Source organism: Tachyglossus aculeatus, chromosome 13, assembly GCF_015852505.1.
Source record: "Tachyglossus aculeatus isolate mTacAcu1 chromosome 13, mTacAcu1.pri, whole genome shotgun sequence".
Lineage (NCBI taxonomy): Eukaryota > Metazoa > Chordata > Mammalia > Monotremata > Tachyglossidae > Tachyglossus > Tachyglossus aculeatus.
Window position 1 is genome coordinate 1,507,935 of NC_052078.1, and position 23,405 is coordinate 1,531,339.

The 23,405-nt window shown below is 58.4% G+C and overlaps 2 protein-coding genes across 6 annotated transcripts in view; one reads left to right on the forward strand and one right to left on the reverse strand.

The window, feature by feature from the left end:
* C13H1orf35 (chromosome 13 C1orf35 homolog) overlaps positions 1 to 9,175 on the forward strand; it is a 28,405-nt gene extending 19,230 nt beyond the window's left edge. For all 3 annotated transcript variants that reach the window (XM_038755727.1, XM_038755728.1, XM_038755726.1), the window contains exons 2-9: positions 1,373 to 1,477; positions 2,969 to 3,122; positions 4,956 to 5,001; positions 5,884 to 5,966; positions 7,219 to 7,291; positions 7,449 to 7,534; positions 8,596 to 8,760; positions 8,956 to 9,175. In XM_038755727.1, coding sequence (XP_038611655.1) covers positions 1,384 to 1,477; positions 2,969 to 3,122; positions 4,956 to 5,001; positions 5,884 to 5,966; positions 7,219 to 7,291; positions 7,449 to 7,534; positions 8,596 to 8,760; positions 8,956 to 9,070 — 816 coding nt within the window. In that variant the 5' untranslated portion in view covers positions 1,373 to 1,383 and the 3' untranslated portion in view covers positions 9,071 to 9,175. The remainder of the gene's footprint in view (positions 1 to 1,372; positions 1,478 to 2,968; positions 3,123 to 4,955; positions 5,002 to 5,883; positions 5,967 to 7,218; positions 7,292 to 7,448; positions 7,535 to 8,595; positions 8,761 to 8,955) is intronic.
* Positions 9,176 to 14,532: 5,357 nt separating this feature from the next.
* On the reverse strand, positions 14,533 to 22,573 carry ARF1 (ADP ribosylation factor 1). 3 transcript variants are annotated; one of them, XM_038755717.1, is made up of 6 exons: positions 22,359 to 22,573; positions 20,780 to 20,858; positions 16,159 to 16,342; positions 15,947 to 16,057; positions 15,726 to 15,850; positions 14,533 to 15,630 (listed from the first exon to the last, which is right to left on the reverse strand). In XM_038755717.1, the coding sequence occupies exons 3-6, from the start codon at positions 16,304 to 16,306 to the stop codon at positions 15,469 to 15,471; spliced, it is 546 nt and encodes a 181-aa protein (XP_038611645.1). In that variant the 5' UTR covers positions 16,307 to 16,342; positions 20,780 to 20,858; positions 22,359 to 22,573; the 3' UTR covers positions 14,533 to 15,468. The 3 variants fall into 3 exon arrangements, with proteins under 3 accessions (XP_038611645.1, XP_038611644.1, XP_038611646.1); XM_038755716.1 differs by having other exon boundaries at positions 20,715 to 20,858; XM_038755718.1 differs by lacking the exon at positions 20,780 to 20,858.
* Between the last annotated feature and the right edge of the window lie 832 nt (positions 22,574 to 23,405).

Here is a 23,405-nt window from a genome sequence, read left to right on the forward strand (position 1 = left end):
GTGGACAGGGAATATATCTGCTTTTTGTTCTGCTGTACTCTTCCGAGCGCTTAGGACAGTGCTTTGCACCCAGTAAGTGCCCAATAAATACCATTGATTGATTGTATCTAATCATTCATTCATTCCGTCGTATTTATTGAGCGCTTACTGTGTGCAGACCACTGTACTAAGCGCTTAATCTAATCTAATCAATTGATTGAGAAGCAGCGTGGCTCAGTGGAAAAGGGCTTGGTATTTGGAGTCAGAGATCACGGGTTCAAATCCCAGCGCCGCCAATTGTCATCATCAATCGTATTATTGGGCGCTTACTGTGTGCAGAGCACTGTACGCAGCTGTGTGACTTGGGGCGAGTCACTTGGCTTCTCTGGGCCTCAGTTCCCTCATCTGTAAAATGAGGATTAAGACCGTGAGCCCCCCGTGGGACGACTTGATCACCTTGTAACCTCCCCAGCGCTTAGAACAGTGCCTTGCACATAGTAAGCGCTTAATAAATGCCATCATTATTATCATTATTATCTAATCCTGTGCCCCGTTTACCTTTTGGCACGTATGAAGTGCAAAATCCATGCTATTATTATTGTTATTATTCAGCTCGTTGTGGGCAGGGAATGTATCTTTTTTTTTTTTTTTGTTCTGCTGTACTCTCCCAAGCGCTTTGTACAGTGCTTGGCACACAGTAAGGGCTCAATAAATATGAAAGGAATGAATATCCTTCCTGTTATATTCTTCGAGACTGTGAGCCCGTTGTTGGGTAGGGTCCGTCTCTAGATCATCATCATCAATCGTATTTATTGAGCGCTTCCTGTGTGCAGAGCACTGTACTAAGCGCTTGGGAAGTCCAAGTTGGCAACATCTAGAGCCAGTCCCTACCCAACAGTGGGCTCACAGTCTAGAAGGGGGAGACAGACAACAAAACCAAAAATACTAACAAAATAAAATAAATAGAATAGATAGGTACAAGTCAAATAAATAAATAAATAGAGTAATAAATATGTGCAAACATATATACATGGGGAAGCAGCGTGGCTCAGTGGAAAGAGCCCGGGCTTTGGAGTCCAAGGTCACGGGTTCAAATCCCAGCTCCGCCACTTGTCAGCTGTGTGACTTGGGGCAAGTCACTTCACTTCTCTGGGCCTCCGTTCCCTCATCTGGGAAATGGGGATGAAGACCGTGAGCCCCACGTGGGGCAACCTGATCACCTTGTAGCCGCCCCAGCGCTTAGAGCAGTGCTTTGCACATAGTAAGCGCTTAACAAATGCCAAAATTATTATTATTATTATATACATATATACAGGATGTTGCCAAGCACTTAGTACAGTGCCGTGCACACAGTGAGCGCTCAGTAAATACGTCGGATGGATGTTATTTGCAGCGGCAGTCACCATGTTCGGCTCCTCTCGCGGGGGCGTGCGAGGCGGCCAAGACCAGTTCAACTGGGAGGACGTGAAGACGGACAAACAGAGAGAGAACTACTTGGGTGAGATGGGGCTTTCGGGGGGGCAGGGGCGGCTCCCCCACTGTCCACACACCCCCCCCCCGCCGGACCCCTGACCTCTCAGGTGGCCCGTCGTATTTATTAAAAGAAGCCGCGTGGCTCAGTGGAAAGAGCCCGGGCTTTGGAGCCAGAGGTCACGGGTTCAAATCCCGGCTCCGCCAGTTGCCAGCTGCGTGACTTTGGGCAAGTCACTTCACTTCTCTGGGCCTCAGTGACCTCATCTGGAAAATGGGGATGAAGACCGGGAGCCCCCCCGTGGGACACCCTGATCACCTTGTCACCTCCCCAGAGCTTAGAACGGTGCTTTGCACTTAGTAAGCGCTTAATAAATGCTATCGCTATTATTATTAGACTTTTAGACTTTTAGACTGTGAGCCCACTGTTGGGTAGGGACTGTCTCTAGATGTTGCCAATTTGTACTTCCCAAGCGCTTAGTACAGTGCTCTGCACACAGTAAGCGCTCAATAAATACGATTGATGATGATGATGATGATGATTAAGCGCTTACTGCGCACAGAGCACTGGACTAGGCGTTTTAATGTGGCCTAGTGATTAGAGCTTGGGCCTCGGACTCAGAAAGTCCTGGGTTCTAATCTGTGGCCATGCCCCCTGACTGCTGGGTGACCTCGGGCAAGTCACTTCCCTCCTCTGGGCCTCAGTTCCCTCATCTGGAAAGTGGGGATGGAGACGGTGAGCCCCACGTGGGACAGGGACTGTGTCCAACCTGACTGGCTTATAATAATAATAATAATAATAATGGTATTTGTGAAGCGCTTACTATGTGCCAAGCACTGTTCTAAGCACTGGGGGAGATACAAGGTAATCAGGTTGTCCCACGGGGGGCTCCCAGTCTTCACCCCCATTTTCCGGATGAGGTCACTGAGGCCCAGAGAAGTGACTTGCCCGAAGTCCCACAGCTGACAAGCGAGAAGCAGCGTGGCTCCGTGGAAAGAGCCCGGGCTTGGGAGTCAGCGGTCATGGGTTCCAATCCCGCCTCCCCCACATGTCTGCTGTGTGACCTTGGGCAAGTCACTTCGCTTCCCTGTGCCCCAGTTCCCTCATCTGTAAAATGGGGATGAAGACTGGGAGCCCCACATGGGACAGCCTCATCTCCCTGTATTTCCCCCAGCGCTTAGAACAGTAAGAGTAACAGTAAGAGTAAGCGCTTAACAAATACCAACATTATTAACCAACATTAATAACATTATTAACGTTAATGCCAACATTATTAAGTGCCCACTTGTCCTTCCCAAGCGCTCAGTCCAGTGCCTTGCGCACAGTAAGCGCTCAATAAATACGATTGAGTGAATGAAAGCGGCGGAGCAGGGATGAGAAGCCACGACCTCCCGCTCCCAAGCCCGGGCTCTTTCCACCGAGCCACGCCGCTTCTCCGTATCCACCGCGGCGCTTCGTACAGCGGCCGGCACATAGTGAGCGCCTAACAGATAGCGTTTTTATTCTCATTACGTGCAGGCAACTCCCTGATGGCCCCGGTGGGCCGCTGGCAGAAGGGCAGAGACCTGACTTGGTACGCCAAGGGTAAGAGCGGAGGCCCCGGGCCGCTGAGCCGGGAGGAAGAGCTGGCCGCCGTGCGCCAGGCCGAACAGGAGGCCCTGTTAGCCGCTCTGTGAGTCCGGCGGGGTGGTGGAGGGAGGGCACAGCGCTTGGCACAGAGTAAGCGCTTAACACGTACCATTATTATCATCATCATTCTCATCACTCCGTCCTCTCCTGGTTCTCCTCTTACCTCTCTGGTCGTTCATTCTCAGTCTCTTTTGCAGGCTCCTCCTCCCCCTCCCATCCTCTTACTGTGGGGGTTCCCCAAGGTTCAGTGCTTGGTCCCCTTCTGTTCTCCATCTACACGCACTCCCTTGGTGACCTCATTCGCTCCCACGGCTTCAACTATCATCTCTACACTGATGACACCCAGATCTCCATCTCTGCCCCTGCTCTCTCCCCCTCCCTCCAGGCTCGCATCTCCTCCTGCCTTCAGGGCATCGCCATCTGGATGTCCGCCCGCCACCTAAAGCTCAACATGTCGAAGACTGAACTCCTTGTTTTCCCTCCCAAACCTTGCCCTCTCCCTGACTTTCCCATCTCTGTTGACGGCACTACCATCCTTCCCGTCTCACAAACCCGCAACCTTAGTGTCATCCTCGACTCCGCTCTCTCATTCACCCCTCACATCCAAGCCGTCACCAAAACCTGCCAGTCTCAGCTCCGCAACATTGCCAAGATCCGCCCTTTCCTCTCCATCCATACCGCTACCCTGCTCGTTCAAGCTCTCATCCTATCCCGTCTGGACTACTGCACCAGCCTTCTCTCTGATCTCCCATCCTCGTGTCTCTCTCCACTTCAATCCATACTTCATGCTGCTGCCCGGATTATCTTTATCCAGAAACGCTCTGGGCATATCACTCCCTCCTCAGAAATCTCCAGTGGCTACCAATCAATCTGCGCATCAGGCAGAAACTCCTCACCCTGGGCTTCCAGGCTGTCCATCCATCCCCTCGCCCCCTCCTACCTCACCTCCCTTCTGTCCTTCTCCAGCCCAGCCCGCACCCTCCGCTCCTCCGCCGCTAATCTCACCGTACCTCGTTCTCGCCTGTCCCGCCATCGACCCCCGGGCCTGGAATGCCCTCCCTCTGCCCATCCGCCAAGCTAGCTCTCTTCCTCCCTTCAAGGCCCTATTGAGAGCTCACCTCCTCCAGGAGGCCTTCCCAGACCGAGCCCCTTCCTTCCTCTCCCCCTCGTCCCCCTCTCCATCCCCCCTTCTTACCTCCTTCCCTTCCCCACAGCACCTGTATATATGTATATCTGTTTGTACATATTTATTACTCTATTTATTCATTTATTTTACTTGTACATATCTATTCTATTTATTTTATTTTGTTAGTATGTTTGGTTTTGTTCTCTGTCTTCCCCTTTTAGACGGTGAGCCCACTGGTGGGTAGGGACTGTCTCTAGATGTTGCCAACTTGTACTTCCCAAGCGCTTTGTACAGTGCTCTGCACACAGTAAGCGCTCAATAAATACGATCGATTGATTGATTGATTAAAAGGGGGAGAGTGGGATTGCACACCAAACCATAATGCTTCCAGGATTTTGCCTCTTCTCCCTGACGGACTCGGTTTCCCCCTCCCAGCTCCCTCCTCCCCCCAGAAAGAGACGGGGCGGGAGGTGGGCGGGCAAGCGGATGACCCGTCCCCCGTCCACCTGCCCGGGAGGACGGACACACCCTCTGGGTGGTCCTGATGCGCTGGGTGACCCCGGGCAGGCGGTTTCACCTCTCTGGGCCTCTGGCGTGCCCCGGTGGGGATCGGAACCGGGGATCGGACGCGTCCGCGGCTCCGGACGCTGGGCATCCGCCGGGGTCGGGTCCCGCCGGGGTCTACAGGCCTCTCGGCCACCGCCGCCACCGCTTCCCCTCATCACGGTGGTCTCTCCGATCTCCTCCCAGGGGCTACAAGAGCGCGCTGAAGCAGCCCACCGGCCTGAGCAAAGAGGTGAGCCGCTGCGGGGGGCGGCACGGGGGGCACGGAGACGTCCTCGTCCCGCCCGGAGCTGCCCCCGTGGCCCGGAAAGGTGGGCATAAGGGGCCGCCCCAGGGCTCATTCATTCATTTATTCATTCAGTCGTATTTATTGAGCGCTTACTGTGTGCAGAGCACTGGACTAAGCGCTTGGGAAGTCCAAGTGGGCAACATAGAACTGTACGGGAACTGAGGCATAGAGAAGTGACGTGACCTGCCCAAAGTCACACAGCGGACAACTGGCAGAGCCGGCGTTTGAACTCACGACCTCTGACTCCAAAGCCCGGGCTCTTTCCACTGAGCCACGCTGCTTCTCTTACTGTGTACCTATCTATTCTATTTATTTTATTTTGTTAGTATGTTTGGTTTTGTTCTCTGTCTCCCCCTTCGAGACTGTGAGCCCACTGTTGGGTCGGGACCGTCTCTAGATGTTGCCAACTCGGACTTCCCAAGCGCTTAGTCCAGTGCTCTGCACACGGTAAGCGCTCAGTAAGTACGATTGATGATGATGATGATGCAGAGCACTGGACTAAGCGCTTGGGAAGTCCAAGTCGGCAACATCTAGTGACGGTCCCTACCCAGCAGTGGGCTCACCGTCTAGAAGGGGGAGACAGACAACAAAACAAGACATATTAACCAAATAAAATGAATAGAATAAATATGTACCAATAAAATAGAGTAGTAAATCGGTGCAAACGTATATACATCTATACAGGGGCTGTGGGGAGGGGAAGGAGGTGAGGCGGGGGCGATGGGGAGGGGGAGAGGAAGGAGGGGGCTCAGTGTGAGAAGGCCTCCTGGAGGAGGTGAGCTCTAAGTAGGGCTTTGAGGCTCATCGTCTCCACCCTCCCTTCAGGACTTCAGCGAGATCTGCAAGCGGGAAGGAGGCGAGCGGGAAGACAAGGACGTGGACCGGCTCCTGGGGCTGGGCAGCTCCGGGTAGGAGGGGCCGGGTTGGGGCCGGGCCGGGGCACCCCCTTAGCACCTCACCTGCCCCTTCCCCTTTAATAATAATAATTATAATAATACTGATAGCGTTTATTAAGCCCTTACTGCGTGCCAAGCACTGTTCTAAGCGCCGGGGAGGTTACAAGGTGATCAGGTTGTCCCACGGGGGGCTCCCAGTCTTCACCTCCGTTTTCCAGATGAGGGAACTGAGGTGCTAATAATAATAATAATGATAATAATAATGATAGCATTTATTAAGCCCTTACTGTGTGCAAAGCACCGTTCTAAGCGCCAGGGAGGTTACAAGGTGATCAGGTTGTCCCACGGGGGGCTCCCAGTCTTCATCCCGTTTTCCAGATGAGGGTACTGAGGTGCTAATAATAATAATAATGATAGCATTTATTAAGCCCTTTCTGTGTGCAAAGCACTGTTCTAAGCGCCAGGGAGGTTACAAGGTGATCAGGTTGTCCCACGGGGGGCTCCCAGTCTTCACCTCCGTTTTCCAGATGAGGGAACTGAGGTGCTAATAATGATAATAATGATAGCATTTATTAAGCCCTTACTGTATGCCAAGCACTGTTCTAAGCGCCGGGGAGGTTACAAGGTGATCAGGTTGTCCCACGGGGGGCTCCCAGTCTTCATCCCCGTTTTCCAGCTGAGGGAACTGAGGCGCAGAGAAGTGAAGTGACTTGACCCAAATCACCCAGCTGACAAGTGGGGGTGCAAGGATTTGAACCCATGAGAAGCAGCGTGGCTCAGTGGAAAGAGCACGGACTTTGGAGTCCGGGGTCATGGGTTCGAATCCTGGCTCTGCCGCTTGTCAGCCGTGTGACTTTGGGCCAGTCACTTCACTTCTCTGGGCCTCAGTTCCCTCGTCTGTAAAATGGGGATGAAGACCGTGAGCCCCCCATGGGACAACCTGATCACCTTGTAACCTCCCCAGCGCTTAGAACAGTGCCTTGCACATAGTAAGCGCTTAATAAATGCCATTATTATTATTATTATGACCTCTGACTCCAAAGCCCGGGCGCTTTCCGCTGAGCCATGCTGCTTCTCCCTTTGGTCCCCATCCCTTCCTAGGCGCCTCTGGCCCCTTGACAGGATGCGCTTGCTGCTTCCTGAATGTCCTCAAATAGGCAGGGGGTCCCTCAGTCCCTCGTGGCCGGCGCCCCAGTAGTAAGCGACCCCCTTGGCCGGGTGGCGAGGCTGGGGGGCCGGGGGTCACCGTGCGGTGGGTCCGCAGGGGGTCCGCGGGCCGGATGACCATGTCCAAGCTGGATCGCGAAGCGGCTAAACTGGGGCTGTCCGTCTTCACGGTAGGGCCCCCTTCCCCGCCACCGCCGCCCCGGGCCGGGTCTCCACGCGTTGGGGTCGGGGGGCGGCCGGGCTGAGGTGGGATGAGGGACCCCGGGGGGAGGCCGGGGCCGCCCGGGGGGTCCCCGCGAGCCGTGGTCCCCCCCGCCCCCTGCCCAGCACCACAGAGTGGAGCCCAGCGCGGCGGGGCCCACCCCCGGACCCGCGCGGAAACCGGAGCAGGACCACAAGGCCGAGCCCGCACGGTGAGACCCTCGACGGGGACCGGCGGGCAGGGGAAGGGGAGCGCGGGCCGGACCCGCCGGGGGGCCGGGAGGAGGGGCGCGTTGAATCAATCAATCAATCAATCGTATTTATTGAGCGCTTACTGTGTGCAGAGCACTGGACTAAGCACTTGGGAAGTCCAAGTTGGCAACATATAGAGACGGTCAATCAATCAATCAATCAATCGTATTTATTGAGCGCTTACTGTGTGCAGAGCACTGTACTAAGCGCTTGGGAAGTACAAGTTGGCAACATATAGAGACGGTCAATCAATCAATCAATCGTATTTATTGAGCGCTTACTGTGTGCAGAGCACTGTACTAAGCACTTGGGAACATATAGAGACGGTCCCTACCCAACAGTGGGCTCACAGTCTAGGGGGCTGGGGTGGGGCAGGGGTCCGGCCCTATCGGCCCCGGCCGCCCTGGGCAGCCTCTCTCCTCGCCCCACTCTGCCCTCCCCCTACCCCCGGTGCCAAAGGTGGGGGGCTGGGGGAGCCCCGTTTCCACATTTAATAATAATAATAATAATAATAGTGGCATTTGTTAAGCGCTTACTATGTGCAGAGCACTGTTCTAAGCGCTGTGGGGGGGGGGGGAATATAAGGTGATCAGGTTGTCCCACGTGGGGCTCACAGTCTTAGCCCCCATTTTCCAGATGAGGGAACCGAGGCTCAGAGAAGTGAAGTGACTTGCCCAGAGTCACCCAGCAGACAAGTGGCAGAGTGGGGATTAATAATAATGATAATGTTGGTATTCGTTAAGCGCTTACTATGTGCGAAGCACTGTTCTAAGCGCTGGGGGGGAACACAAGGAGATGAGGTTGTCCCTTGTGGGGCTCACAGTCTCAATCCCCGTTTTACAGATGAGGGAACTGAGGCACAGAGAAGTGAAGTGACTTGCCCAAGGTCACCCAGCAGACATGTGGGGGAGGCGGGATTCGAACCCATGACCTCCAACGACTCCCAAGCCCGCGCTCTTTCCACCGAGCCACGCCGCATCTCCCCCCCCCCCCGCCCCTTCCCTTCCCCTCCGTCCCGCAGGGCCGAGGGTCGCAAGAGAGGGAAGAAGGAAAAGAAGAAGAAAAAGAAGAAAAAGCACAGGAAGAGAGAGCGGCATCTCAGGAAAGGAACGGCAGCAGCGGCCTCCTCTTCCTCCTCCGCCTCCTCTTCCTCGTCCTCTTCCCCCTCCCCGGATCGGCGGGACAGGTGAGGGTGCGGGGGGGCCTGCCCCCCAAATCGGTCCCTCAGTTGCCTCCCCCCGCCTGATTTCTTTTTTTCCCCTCAATGGGCCCGCCATCCCGTCCGTGGGCCGGGGGACGGGGCGGGGACCCCCGGGCTGGGCCCCGCGCTCACCGTGCCCACCCCTCCGGTCCCCCCGCCATCCTCCTCCTCGCCGGGAAGGAGAACGGGGGAGAGGAGCAGGAAGAAGAGGAGCAGGAGGAGGAGGGAGAGCCGATCCCGCTCCCCGGAACACCGGGCCCCCAGGCGCCGGCGCCGCACGGACTCGGACGACTGAGCCGGACGCCGGGCAGGAGGGGACGAGGGGGGACCGGGGCGCGGGAGGCGGCCGCCGCGCTGTCCCGTTCTTCCCCCACCCCAATAAAGCGTGGCGGCGGCTCTCGACCAATTCATTCAATCGTATTTATTGAGCGCTTACCGTGTGCAGAGCACTGGACTGAGCGCTTGACCCATCCGTGGCATCATAGCGCTCACTCCGCGCCGATCATCCGGGACGGCCTTCCCCACTCCGGGTTTCCGCTTGGTGGCCGGACACGGTAATAATAATAATGATGGTATTTGTTAAGCACTTACTATGTGCAAAGCACTGTTCTAAGCGCTGGGGAGATACAGGGTGATCAGGTTGTCCCCCGGGGGGCTCCCAGTCTTCATCCCCATTTTGCAGATGAGGTCACCGAGGCCCAGAGAAGCGAAGCGACTTGCCCAGAGTCACCCAGCTGACAGTTGGCGGGGCCGGGATTTGAACCCATGACCTCTGACTCCAAAGCCCGGGCTCTTTCCACCGAGCCACGCTGCTTCTCAGCGGGGCAGGGCTCAGGCCGGGCAGGTGTGTCCCTCTCGGCTCCCTCCGTGGGCAGAGGGGCGGCCGTATTTTGAGGGGGGAATTGGGGGCTGCGGGACCCTCTTCCCACCATTTCCCAGAAGTCCCCCTTCCCCTCCCCGATAATAATAATAATAATAATGATAACATTTATTAAGCGCTTACTATGTGCAAAGCACTGTTCTAAGCACTGGGGGGTTACAAGGTGATCAGGTTGTCCCCCGGGGGGCTCCCAGTCTTCATCCCCCTTTTCCAGATGAGGGAACTGAGGCCCAGAGAAGTGAAGTGACTTTCCCCAAGTCACCCAGCTGACAGTTGAGGGGCCAGGATTTGAACCCAGAACCTCTGACTCCAAAGCCCGGGCTCTTTCCACTGAGCCACGCTGCTTCTCTGATCCCAGCCACCTTGAGGGACGGGGGAGAGGAAGGGTCCTAAACCCTTGGGCAGGCCACCGTGCTCAACTCATCTAGCCCCCTGGCTTGATCTCCTGTAAGACTTTTTTTTTTTTTTAATGATGTTTAAGCGCTTACTATGTGCCAGGCACCGTACTAAGTGCTGGAGTAATAATAATAATTTGGTATTTGTTAAGCACTTACTATGATGGCATTTTTATTAAGCACTTACTATGCGCAAAGCACCGTTCTGAGCGCTGGGGAGGTTACAAGGTGATCAGGTTGTCCCACGGGGGGCTCAGAGTCTTCATCCCCATTTTCCAGATGAGGCCACCGAGGCCCAGAGAAGTGAATTGACTTGCCCAAAGTCACACTGCTGACTGGGATTTGAACCCATGACCTCTGACTCCAAAGCTCGGGCTCTTTCCACTGAGCCACGCTGCTTCTCCATGTACTATGTGCAATGCACTGTTCTAAGTGTAATAATAATAATAATTTTGGTATTTGCTAAGTGCTTACTATGTGCAATGCACTGTTCTAAGTGTAATAATAATAATAATTTTGGTATTTGCTAAGCGCTTACTATGTGCAATGCACTGTTCTAAGTGTAATAATAATAATAATTTTGGTATTTGCTAAGCGCTTACTATGTGCAATGCACCGTTCTAAGCGCTGGGGAGGTTACAAGGTGATGAGGTTGTCCCACGGGGGGCTCACAGTCTTCACCCCCATTTTACAGATGAGGTCACTGAGGCACAGAGAAGTGAAGTGGGTGGCCCAAAGTCACACAGCTGACCGGGATTTGAACCCATGACCTCTGACTCCAAAGCCCGGGCTCTTTCCACTGAGCCACGCTGCTTCTCCATGTACTATGTACAATGCACTGTTCTAAGTGTAATAATAATAATAATTTTGGTATTTGCTAAGTGCTTACTATGTGCAATGCACTGTTCTAAGTGTAATAATAATAATAATTTTGGTATTTGCTAAGCGCTTACTATGTGCAATGCACCGTTCTAAGCGCTGGGGAGGTTACAAGGTGATGAGGTTGTCCCACGGGGGGCTCACAGTCTTCACCCCCATTTTACAGATGAGGTCACTGAGGCACAGAGAAGTGAAGTGGGTGGCCCAAAGTCACACAGCTGACCGGGATTTGAACCCACGGCCTCTGGCTCCCAAGCCCGGGCTCTTTCCCCTGAGCCACGCTGCTTCGGGTTGGACACGGTCCCTGCCCGCAAGGGGCCCACAGTCTTCCTCCCCTACGATATGATTATTCCCAAGCGCTCAGTACAGTGCTCTGCACACAGTAAGTGCTCAATCAATACGATTGAATGAATGAATAATAATCGTAATGTAAACGCTTACTATGTGCGCAACACCGCTTTACGTACAATGCCCTGCGCACAGTAAGCGCTCAATGAATGCGACTGAATGAATGAACAATAATCATATGAATGTAAGCGCTTACTATGTGCGAAGCACTGCTTTAAGTACACTGTATATATATTTTGTACAGATTTATTACTCTATTTTACTTGTACCTATTTACTGTTTATTTGTGAGAAGCAGCGTGGCTCAGTGGAAGGAGCGCGGGCTTTGGAGTCAGAGGTCATGGGTTCAAATCCCGGCTCCGCCAATTGTCAGCTGGGTGACTTTGGGCAAGTCACTTCTCTGGGCCTCAGTTGCCTCATCTGTAAAATGGGGATTAAAGACTGTGAGCCACCCGTGGGACAACCCGATCACCTTGTAACCTCCCCAGCGCTTAGAACGGTGCCTTGCACATAGTAAGCGCTTAGAAGCAGCGTGGCTCAGTAGGAAAGAGCCCGGGCTTTGGAGTCAGAGGTCATGGGTTCAAATCCTGGCTCTGCCACTTGTCAGCTGGGTGACTTTGGGCAAGTCACTTTTCTCTGGGCCTCAGTTGCCTCATCTGTAAAATGGGGATTAAAGACTGTGAGCCCCCCCGTGGGACAACCCGATCACCTTGTAACCTCCCCAGCGCTTAGAACAGTGCTTTGCACAGATTAAGTGCTTAATAAATGCCATCAAAAAAATAAAAATAAATAAATGTCGTTATTATTATTAGTATTATTATTATTGTTGGGAGACGGGAGCCAGCCCCGGGAGCGGCAAGGCCAGGAATAAATAACAATAATGATGGTATTTGTTAAGCGCTTACTATGGGCCAAGCACCGTTCTAAGCGCTGAGGTAGACACAAGGTAATCAGGCGGTCCCACGGGGGGCTCGCAGTCTTCATCCCCATTTTCCAGATGAGGGAACTGAGGCACAGAGGAGGAGAAGCAGCGTGGCTCAGCGGGAAGAGCCCGGGCTTCGGAGTCCGGCTCCGCCAACTGTCAGCTGGGTGTCTTCGGGCAAGTCACTGGACAACCTGATCACCCTGTATCCTCCCCAGCGCTCAGAACAGTGCTTTGCACATAGTAAGCGCTTAACAGATGCCAATCATTATCATTCACTTCTCTGTGCCTCAGTTACCTCATCTGGAAAATGGGGATTAACACCGTGAGCCCCCCCAAGGGACAACCTGATCACCTTGTAACCTCCCCAGCGCTTAGAACGGTGCTTTGCACGTAGTAAGCGCTTAATAAATGCCATCAGTATTATTATTATCATCTGTAAAATGGGGATTAAGAGTGCGAGGCCCCGTGCGGGGCAGCAACTGAGTCCAGCCCGATCATGTTATGTTTATGTTGCCAATTTGTACTTCCCAAGCGCTTAGTACAGTGCTCTGCACATAGTAAGCGCTCAATAAATACGATTGATGATGATCAGCTGACGTCTGCCCGCTCCTCAGGTTGGCACCTGGAGATTCCGGTCCTCTCCCGGTCTCGGCTACGGGAGGGAGGGTCCGGCGGAGGCCGACCCGTGCCATTCCAACCCGTGCCAGTCTTTTAGACTGTGAGCCCACTGTTGGGTAGGGACCGTCTCTCTATGTTGCCAACTTGGACTTCCCAAGCGCTTAGTACAGTGCTCCGCACACAGTAAGCGCTCAATAAATACGATTGATGATGATGATGATGATGATGTGAGCCCACTGTTGGGTAGGGACCGTCTCTATATGTTGCCAACTTGGACTTCCCAAGCGCTTAGTCCAGTGCTCTGCACACAGTAAGCGCTCAATAAATACGATTGATTGATTGATTGATTGATTGAGTCCTAGCTCGCGCAGGCCTTCTGCCCCAAGTCAAAACTCAACGGCTCGAGGGCGGAGATGGTCAACCGCTTCTGGATTTTTCCCAAGAAAACTGTCTAGATCCCCTACCGGAACGACTGTAGCCCACTGTTGGGTAGGGACCGTCTCTATATGTTGCCAACTTGTCCTTCCCAAGCGCTTAGTACAGTGCTCTGCACACAGTAAGCGCTCAATAAATACGACTGATGACTGTAGATGGAGGTGGGGCGTTCCGGGGGTCACCATGGGTCCGCAACGACCCCAGTGCTTAGTACGGCGCCCAGGGAGGGGGGAAGCAGCGTGGCTCAGTGGACAGAGCCCCGGCTTTGGAGTCAGGGGTCATGGGTTCAAATCCCGGCTCCGCCAATTGCCAGCTGGGTGACTTTTAGACTGTGAGCCCACTGTTGGGTAGGGACCGTCTCTATAGGTTGCCAACTTGGACTTCCCAAGCGCTTAGTCCAGTGCTCTGCACACAGTAAGCGCTCAATAAATACGATTGATCACTTCTCTGGGCCTCAGTGACCTCATCTGGAAAACGGGGATGAAGACTGTGAGCCCCCCTGATCACCTTGTAACCTCCCCAGTGCTTAGAACAGTGTTTTGCACATAATAAGCGCTTTATAAATGCCCTTTATTATTATTATTATAGTTCTCTGGCCAGGGGATTACCCTGCCCTCAAGGATGGCGGGCATTTTCCCAGGGTGGTCAGTGGGTGTTGCCCGTCTCCCTTCTAGACCGTGAGCCCGTTGTTGGGTAGGGACCGTCTCTGTTACTAAGCCAAGCGCTTAGTACAGTGCTCTGCGCACAGTAAGCGCTCAATAAAGACGATTGGATGAATGAATGAATGAATGGGGTGGCAGAGCGGGCTCCAGGCAACGGTTGGTGGAGGGCGGCCCGGTCCCGAAGCAGCTCTGCCACCCTCGGGGGTGCGCGCTGGAAGGGTGGGCAACTTCATCATCATCATCATCATCAATCGTATTTATTGAGCGCTTACCGTGTGCAGAGCGCAAAGGCCAAACCCGCCCGCTCCGGGGGGCCCCCGTCTCCGCTGCCGCCTCAGGTGGGACCCGGGGTCCCGGCCCACGGAACCAGGCACGCGTGCGATAGTTGAGAGGTTTTATTCTAACAGCTTTAATTACAGTGCTTGGTTGTCGAAATGAAAACTGAAAACAAGTATACAAAACAGTTGATTACGAATCGTGAGTCGAAAGCGATGCGGGCTCCACAACACCAAACCAACCAGCTCTTGATTCTGGAGACTGAGTCGGACAGTTCCGGCTTCTTCAGTGTTTTATCAAAATACAAAAGGCGGGGTGGTGGGGGGGGGGGGGGGTTAGGGGGGGTTAGGGGGGCTCGGAAGGACGGGGAGGGAGGGAGGGGGCAGAGGGGGAGGGCGGGGACCCCAACAAGTAGCCAAAGAGGGCGAGGGGCACGGAGGGGGCGGCTGAGGGGGACGGGGCCGTCCCCGTCCCCCCGCCCGGGCGCCGTGCGGTGCCAGCTTGTTCCCGGGGGGCATCCGGCCCTGGTCCCGGCGGGGCTCCTTGGGGGGAATGGGACTGGAGTTGGTCTCTGGATCCCTGGCTCCCGGTGGGCAGGGGGGTAAAGAACCGGCTGGGCGCCTCCTCCCACGAACCCTGGGCCCGCCGCTCCCGACCCACCGGGGACCCCGCCGGTCCGGCTGGGGTGCGGGGGCACACCGGGGCGGAAGGGTTGGCAACCCCCAGCCCCGTCCCCTCCCACCGGCGGGGCTTCAAGTGTCCTCCTGTTATCAGCTTTTTAAAAAAATACAGAGTTCAGGTTAAAAGCCAAGCCAGAGCGGGCCGCCCCTCCCCTCCCCAAGCGCGGGTGGGCCTGGCCAGGCCCCCTCGGGACCAACGGGGGAGTCGATTTTTCTTCTTTTTTTTTTCTCCTCTTTTTTTTTTTCTTTTTTACAATAAAAAAAGCCGAGTAAGATTGCATAGGAGTGCCGGAAACTGCCTCGCTGGAAACGGAAACTATTTACATTAAATAAGAGACCCCCCTCCCGCCGGGACGGGGCGGGAGTCGGGGGGGGGGGGGTTGGCGGCCGTCGCGCGGGCGGCTGGGCGCCCGGCTGGACTGTGACGGGGGGAGGATGGCTGCCGGCACTCGAGACCACAGGGTAGCACAGTCTGCCACAGTAGAGTATAGCAGAGGGGGGGCAAGGGGATGGGGGCGGCGGAGAGAGGAGGATGGAGAGGAGGAGGATGGGGAGGAGGGGGCGGCGGAGAGAGGAAGGGGGCTGGGGGGGGCCGCTCATTTCTGGTTCCGGAGCTGATTGGACAGCCAGTCCAGTCCCTCGTAGAGCCCGTCCCCGCTGGTGGCGCAGGTGGCCTGGATGTACCAGTTTCGGTGGCGCAGGGAGTGCAGTCCCAGTTTGTCCGTGATCTCCGCCGCGTTCATGGCGTTGGGCAGGTCCTGGGCGGGACAGAGGGGGAAGACGAGGGGTGGGCGGGCGCCGCCCGCCCGCCCGGGACCCGCGCCCCCACCGCCACCACCCCCCGGTGCCAGACCTGCTTGTTGGCAAACACCAGTAGGACGGCGTCCCTGAGCTCGTCCTCGGCCAGCATCCTCATGAGCTCCTCCCGGGCCTCGTTGACGCGTTCCCGGTCGTTGCTGTCCACCACGAAGATGAGGCCTGCCGCGCGGGCGGAACCGGGTCGGACCGTGCGGTGCCCGCCCGCCCACCCCCGACCCGCCGCGCCCGGCCCCCGGCCGCCCGCCGCCGACCCACCTTGCGTGTTCTGGAAGTAGTGTCGCCAGAGCGGCCGGATCTTGTCCTGGCCGCCCACGTCCCACACCGTGAAGCTGATGTTCTTGTACTCCACCGTCTCCACGTTGAAGCCTGGGGGACGGGGAGGGAAGGGGGGGATGGCTGGGGGCACCCGGGGGTGGGGGGCGGGCACCCCACCGCCCCGCCCTCCCCGGGCCCCCCTCAGCCCTCACCGATGGTGGGGATGGTGGTCACTATTTCCCCGAGCTTCAGCTTGTAGAGGATGGTGGTCTTCCCGGCGGCGTCCAGACCCACCATCAGGATCCGCATCTCTTTTTTGCCGAAGAGGCCCTTGAAGAGGTTGGCGAAGATGTTCCCCATGGCTGGCGGCGGGCGGTCAGCACTGGCCAAGACAACCTGCCCGACGCAGAGAGGGGTGAGACGGCGGGCGGCGGCGGCGGGCCCAGCCCGGGCACGAGGGCAACGGCGAGGGGCGAGAAACGGGTGGGCGAAACGCTCCGGCGCGGTCGCGGGAGGACGTTCGGAGCCCGCGGCGGCGGTGCCCGCCCTACCCTCAGCCCCAATCCCCACGCCACGGTGGCCTGGCGCTCCGCCCCAAGCCGGGCAGCTGCCAGCAAGGGCCGGGAATGGCAATCCAGAGGCCCCCTCCCCGCCTCCCCATCCAAGAGATGGAGCCCAAGTTGTGGGGCCCCCCAACCCCGGGTGGGTTTTAGGGGCTCCGGCGGGGCCTACCCCGGGACGGCCACGCTCTGCCCGAAGGAGGGACGGACTGGGCGTGGGGCGGGCACCCCCGAGCCGGAAACCCGACCCGACCGGTTTAACGAGCCGGGGGCTCCCGCTGGCGTAACCGCGCCGGCCGCTCCCGGGGAGCCTACCCGGCGGACGGGCGGGCGGGCAGGGTGTGTGCAACTACGCCTTCCACTTCCTCTTCCCCCGTCCAGTAGAGAGCCCGCCCAGGAGGGGACACGAGGACGGTGGCTCGGGCGGGTCACCGCGAGGGTCCGGGCAGGGGGCCAAGCCACGTGAGGAGAGGGCCCGCCCCCCGCTTTCTGACCGCCGGGCAGCGTCTGGTGCCGCCCAAGAGCCCGGACGGCCTTCGGCGGGGAGTGAGGAGGACGGGCGCCGGGGGACGGGCACGAGGAGGGCCGTTTCTCAGAGTGGCAGCGAGGGCACCGCGGGGACCCTCGGGTGAGGCTCGGCTGACGCTGTCCCCCCTCTGCGTCCCGCCTTCTCTCTAAGGCGTCTCTCTGCCGGGCCCAGACCCGGCATCCGGATGGCCCAGCTGGAGGGATGAGGGCACCAGATCAAGGTTCGAGGGTCAGCTGGGCTGCCGGGCACTCCCGCCCCCTCGGCGTGGCACCTGCACCACCGACCCACACGCGGTTAGGAAACTCGGGCCGGTCTAGTCGCACCACCGATCCCGCAGGGTATTGCCGGAGCGGAAAGTCGACCGGCCCGAAAACCCAGAGGGAGGCCTAGGGGCAGCCTGGAGGCAGCGGGCCCGCCGGGTGACCTTGGGCCGGCCTCACTGCAGAGAAGCAGTGCGGCTCAGTGGTAAGAGCCCGGGCTTTGGAGTCAGAGGTCATGGGTTCAAATCCCGGCTCCGCCACTTGTCAGCTGGGTGACTTGGGGCAAGTCGCTTCACTTCTCTGCGCCTCAGCGACCTCATTTGGAAAATGGGGATTAAGACTGGGAGCCCCACGGGGGACAACCTGATCACCCTGTAGCCTCCCCAGCGCTTAGAACAGTGCTCTGCACATAGTAAGCGCTTAATAAATGCCATTATTATTATCTGCCCAGGCACCGGACACAGCATTTGGCCCAGAGTGACCGCTGAAGCCCGATCACGGCCACTGCCGCAGAGGCGTCGTGACTTGACGCTCTCCGGGGTGGCCCCCGCTGCCCGTTCCCAGGCAGGGCAGTTCCACCCGGAGAGCCGCCCCACTCCGCCAGATAATAATAATAATGATGATGGTATCTGTTAGGCGCTTACTATGTGCAAAGCACCGTTCTAAGCACTGGGGGGATACATGGTGATCAGGCTGTCCCACGGGGGGCTCACAGTCTTCACCCCCATTTTACAGACGAGGGAACTGAGGCGCAGAGAAGCGACTCGCCCAAAGTCACCCAGCTGACAAGTGGCGGAGCCGGGATTAGAACCCAGGACCTCTGCCCAAGCCCGGGCTCTTTCCACCGAGCCACGGCCGGCAGCCCGGAACCGGGGAGGGATCGGGGATTCCTGCGGCCAACGGACCGGCGGGGCTCAGGCCCCGCTGGGCATCGGTGCCCGGTAAGGCCCCACACATCCTACCCCCCAACCCTTTTCGGAGGGGGGCTCCCGAGCCCCCCGCCCCGCTCCCCGAGACCGACTCGTTCCTCGCAGGCCGGGAACGTGTCCCCCTAATCTGTCCCATTGGACTCTCCCAGGCGCTCAGTACAGCGCTCCGCCCGCGGTAAAGCGCTCAAGTACGACCAACCGACTGGAGCGTCCAGACGACCTTCAGGTGTGAGAAGCAGCGTGGCTCAGTGGAAAGAGCCCGGGCTTGGGAGTCAGAGGTCACGGGTTCTAATCCTGGCTCCCCCACGGGTCTGCCGTGTGACCTTGGGCAAGTCACTTAACTTCTCTGAGCCTCAGTTCTCTCATCTGGAAAATGGGGGTGAAGACTGTGAGCCCCCCGTGGGACCACCTGATCACCTTGTAACCTTCCCAGCACTCAGAACGGTGCTTTGCACATAGTAAGTGCTAAACAAATGCCTCAGTTACCTCGTCTGTCAAATGGGGGTGAAGACGGTGAGCCCCAATCAATCAATCAATCGTATTTATTGAGCGCTTACTGTGTGCAGAGCGCTGTACTAAGCCCATGTGGGGCAACGTGATCACCTTGTATCCTTCCCAGCACTCAGAACAGTGCTTTGCACATAGTAAGTGCTTAATAAATGCCTGTTACCTCGTCTGTCATATGGGGATGAAGACGGTGAGCCCCAATCAATCAGTCGTATTTATTGAGCGCTTACTGTGTGCAGAGCACTATACTAAGCCCATGTGGGGCAACGTGATCACCTTGTATCCTTCCCAGCACTCAGAACAGTGCTTTGCACATAGTAAGTGCTAAACAAATGCCTCAGTTACCTCGTCTGTCAAATGGCGGTGAAGACTGTGAGCCCCAATCAATCAATCGTATTTATTGAGCGCTTACTGTGTGCAGAGCGCTGTACTAAGCCCATGTGGGGCAACACGATCTCCTTGCAATCAATCGTATTTATTGAGCGCTTACTATGTGCAGAGCACTGTACTAAGCGCTTAGTACGCGCTTAGTAAACGCTTGCACCCTCCCCAGCGCTTAGAATGGTGCTTTGCACATGGTAAGCGCTTAACAAATGCCAGTATTATGGTTTATTATTATTATTGTCTCGGGGACTGTTGTGGACGTGCCGCCGGCTAGCCCACGTCGGCTCCTCGCTCCCCTCACGGTCCACCCCCTGGGCTCGGCGGTGGGGACCGAAATCCTTTTTTCTGTTGGCAGCGGCGGCATTCCGGTTTGGAACCAGACCGCCACCCCGACAGTCCACCTCTCTGCCTTCTTCCAGGTGGCTACTTACTGGACTTAATAAGCCCCACATCTTTTTTCGGGGGGGGAGGCGAGGCCTCCCCGGGCGGCCCCACTGTCCCTCTCTGCCAGGACCCGGGGGACCGCCCAGCCGCCCCTTCCACCTGCGCTCCCCCGTCACCTTTAAAGATGCCGTTGCCCTATTCCGGCGGCGGAGAGGAGGAGGGCTATAAATAGCTCCCGGAGAGTGTGACTGCCCAAACAATCCCCGACCACCTATTGTTTCCGGCAGAAACCGATGCGTTCGATCAACCGAGACGCGGGCGGTCGCGGGCGTCGTTTCCAGCCCCTCCCGCGTTGCAGCGACCCGCGGGCGCCTTCGGCCGGGGGAGCCGCGTGGCCGAGCGCTCGGTAAGGCGCTCTGCACGTAGGAAGCGCTCAATAGATACCGCTGACGGACTGGGCTAACGCCAAAACTGCGGTTGGTGGCCTCCGTCCCGCTCCCCCTCGCCAACCCCTGCCCCTCTCTGGATGGGCAAGCCGGGAGGAGGCTACTCCAGTCCCAGCTCTACCAGCCACGACGACGATGCGGGCGCGTGGCGGGGCCGGGCGAGCACCCCGACCCCCGGACGGGCACGGGGGTGAGCCGCGGCCTGCCGGACGGGCCCTCCGATGACCCGGGAGACGGTGGGCGAACCGAGGCACGGGACGCCTCCCGGCCGCCCCTCCGCCGTCCCACCCGTCGGGCAGAGGGTACCGGGGACGTGCCCGGCGGGCCCAGTTCGATCCCACCGCCCCGCTGCTTGGCACAGGGCGAGCGCCGAATCTGGGCCGGAATCAGCCGGGCGTGAATAATAATAACGGTAATAATAACTTTTAGACCGTGAGCCCACTGTTGGGTAGGGACTGTCTCTCTATGTTGCCAATTTGTACTTCCCAAGCGCTCAGTACGGTGCTCTGCACATAGTAAGCGCTCAATAAATACGATTGATGATGATGAATAACGGTAGTCGTTAAGCGCTTACTAGGCGCTGGGCACTGCACTGAGCATCGTGGGACAACCTGATGGCCTTGTATCCCCTCCGGCCCTTAGGACGGTGCTTTGCACATAGTAAGCGCTTAACGAATACCACCGTTATTATTATTACCCTCCTCTGTGGGTGCAGAGGGGGGTCCCCACAGCCCTGATGGCTCCTCGCGGGGCCCGGGCCGGAACTTGCCGCGTTTTGGAGTACGGACTGAAGCGTGGGCCGCTGAGGAGGGCGTCTCAGTGGGGTGTACGTACACACGTGCGGGTGGGTGTGCGTGCCCGTCCGTCCGTCCGTCCGTCCGGTGGCAGAGGGCCACAAGGTCCCGGGTGAGCCCTGAGGAAGAAACGTCACCAATGGGGCATCTAAGGCCAAGTAGGGTGTGCTCACCCACCTCCCCGGCCGCGGCCCACCCTGGGGAGTGGGCGCGTTTTTCCGGCTGATGAGTCAACTGCGCTCGCCGGACCGCTCTGCCAAGGGAGGCTCTTCGGTGGCACCCCTGGGGGTGGGCAGCCTGCTGGACGGACGGGTGGACGGGCCTGGCACCGGCCTGGGGGGCCCAGGGTCACCGTGGTGGCTCGGCCCCTCTTTCGGGGGCCCCGTGGACCCCAGGTTTGGGGCGCTGAGAGGGAGAGCGGGGGGCATCTTCCGGCCGCTCTCCTTCGTCCCTCCGTCCTGGGTCGCACCACCCTTGCCCCCTGCCCTGCCTTGCCAGGGGAGGCCCGGTGGGTCCGGGCATGGCATCTGGCAGGCCCAAGGCAACGCCCCTGACCTTCGTGGCTCGGCGGCGACGAGTGGCTTCCTTTCGGCGGGGTTTCCCGGGGGGGGGGTGTCCCCGTTTCCCGACCCCTCCTAAGGGAGGCCCCCCCACTTCCTCCCGGCGAGGAACAGAAACCGGGGAGGGGGAATGGGATGGGGAGGGGGCTACGACTGTACGGGCAGATCAGGCCTCGGCACAGCGCTCCGCACAGGGACCACGGTGACCTCCGCGAGGGCCGGGGGGAGCGAGGAAAGGGGGGAAACGAGGAGGGAGAGGGGGAGGCGCAACCGGGGGAGGGGAGGGAAAAGGGGGGACCGGGGGGGGGGAGAAAAGGGGACACAAGGGGGGGACACAAGGGGGGGACACAAGGGGGGAGGGGAGAAAAGGGGACACACAAGGGGGGAGGAAAAGGGGAGGCAAGGAGGGGGCACGAGGGGGGAGAAAAGGGGACACAAGGAGGGACGGGGGAGAAAAGGGGAGACGGGGGGGGGGGGGCACCAGGGGGGAGAAAAGGGGGAGGAAAGGGAGACACCAGGGAGGTGGGGGAGAAACAGGGAAGAAAAAGGGGAGACAAGGGGGGGACACCAGGGGGGGAGGGGGTGAAAAAGGGGGGGGCACCCGGGGGGAGAAAGTGGGGAGGAAAGGGGGGGCAAAGGGAGGACACGAAGGGGGGAAAAAGGGGGGAGGGAAAGGGGGGAAAAAGGGGGACACGACGGGGGAGGTAAAATGGGGAGGAAAAGGGGACACAAGGGGGGAGGGGGGAGAAAAGGGGGAGGAAGAGGGAAGACGGGGGGGCGCCAGGGGGGAGAAAAGGGGGACGGGGCAGGGGGACACAAGGAGGGAGGAGGGAGAAAAGGGGGAGCAAGGGGGTCGCACAAGGGGGGAGGGGGAGAGAAGAGGGAGGGACGGAGGGAGAAAAGGGGCAAATGCAGGTGGGGAAAGGAAGGGAAGCGTGGGTGGGTGGGTGGGTGGGTGGGGGGTCCGGGGGTCCCCCCCTCCCAAAGGGCCAGGCCTCGGGCAGCCCAGCCCAGGGCAGGGCAGGGCAGGGCAGGGCAGGCCCGGCTCACCCCGCTTACCCCGAGCGCTCGGCTCCTGCCGGCCCGGACCTACGTACGTCGGTCGGTGGGTGGGAGGGTGGGAGGGTCCGTCTGTCGGTGGGTCTGTCTGTCTGTCCGCGGGTCGTCGGGTCGCTGCGAGGGTCTCCGGGCGGCCGTTGCCCGGTGTCGGTGTCGGGCCTGGGCCTCGGGCCTCGGGGCTGGGGCTGCGGGCCTCGGGCTGCGGGTCGGGCGGGCACAAGATGGCCGCTCTTCGGCCACGTCAGGCAGGCACGGGGGCCGCGGGGGGCCCTGGGTAACCGGCCGCTCGCTGCGTCACCGCCCCCCCACCACCCCTCCGCCCTCTCTGCCCTCCCCGCGCACGCGCACTCCCGACGCGCCGCCCGCAGCCCCCTGCCAGGGAGGGAGCGGGGCCGGGGCGCGTGCGCATGCGCGCGGCCCGGGGCGGGGGCGGGGACGGGAGGGGGGGGAGAGAAGGCGCGCGCGCGCGCGCTCCTCAGCCCCGCCCCCTAGCGGCCCCCCCGTCGCCTCGCGCTGCGGCCCGTCCCGCCTTCCGGGGCCCCCTCGGACGGAAGGGGCCGCTTGAAACCGCCGTGGCCGCGGGACGAGGGGCGAGGGGCGCCCCCTGCCGGCGGCCGTCTAGATAGCGCTCCGCCGTGCGCCGAGGTAATAAGGAGCCTGAGCCCGCGGATTCAGCCAGTCAGTCAGTCAGTCAGTCAGTCGTATTTATTGAGCGCTTACTGTGTGCAGAGCACTGGGCTAATCAATCAATCAATCGTATTTATTGAGCGCTTACTGTGTGCAGAGCGCTGTACTGGGCGCTTGGGAAGTCCAAGTCGGCAACATCTAGAGGCAGGCCCTACCCACCAGTGGGCTCACAGGCTAGAAGGGGGAGACAGAGAACAAAACCAAACATATTAACAGAAGGAAATAAATAGAATAGATAGGTGCAAGTAAAATAAATAAATAAATAGAGTAATAAATATGTACAAACATATATCCATCTATACAGATGCTGTGGGGAAGGGAAGGAGGTAAGGCGGGGGGATGGAGAGGAAGGAGGGGGCT

Excerpts from the sequence above, each read along its gene's own strand:
- ARF1 (XM_038755718.1), bottom strand. The coding sequence starts at position 16,306 with ATGGGGAACATCTTCGCCAACCTCTTCAAGGGCCTCTTCGGCAAAAAA. Across the intron at positions 15,851-15,946 it reads CTACTTCCAGAACACGCAAG|GCCTCATCTTCGTGGTGGAC; the intron begins GTGGGTCGGCGG and ends CCCGCGCGGCAG. Across the intron at positions 15,631-15,725 it reads TGGTGTTTGCCAACAAGCAG|GACCTGCCCAACGCCATGAA; the intron begins GTCTGGCACCGG and ends TGTCCCGCCCAG.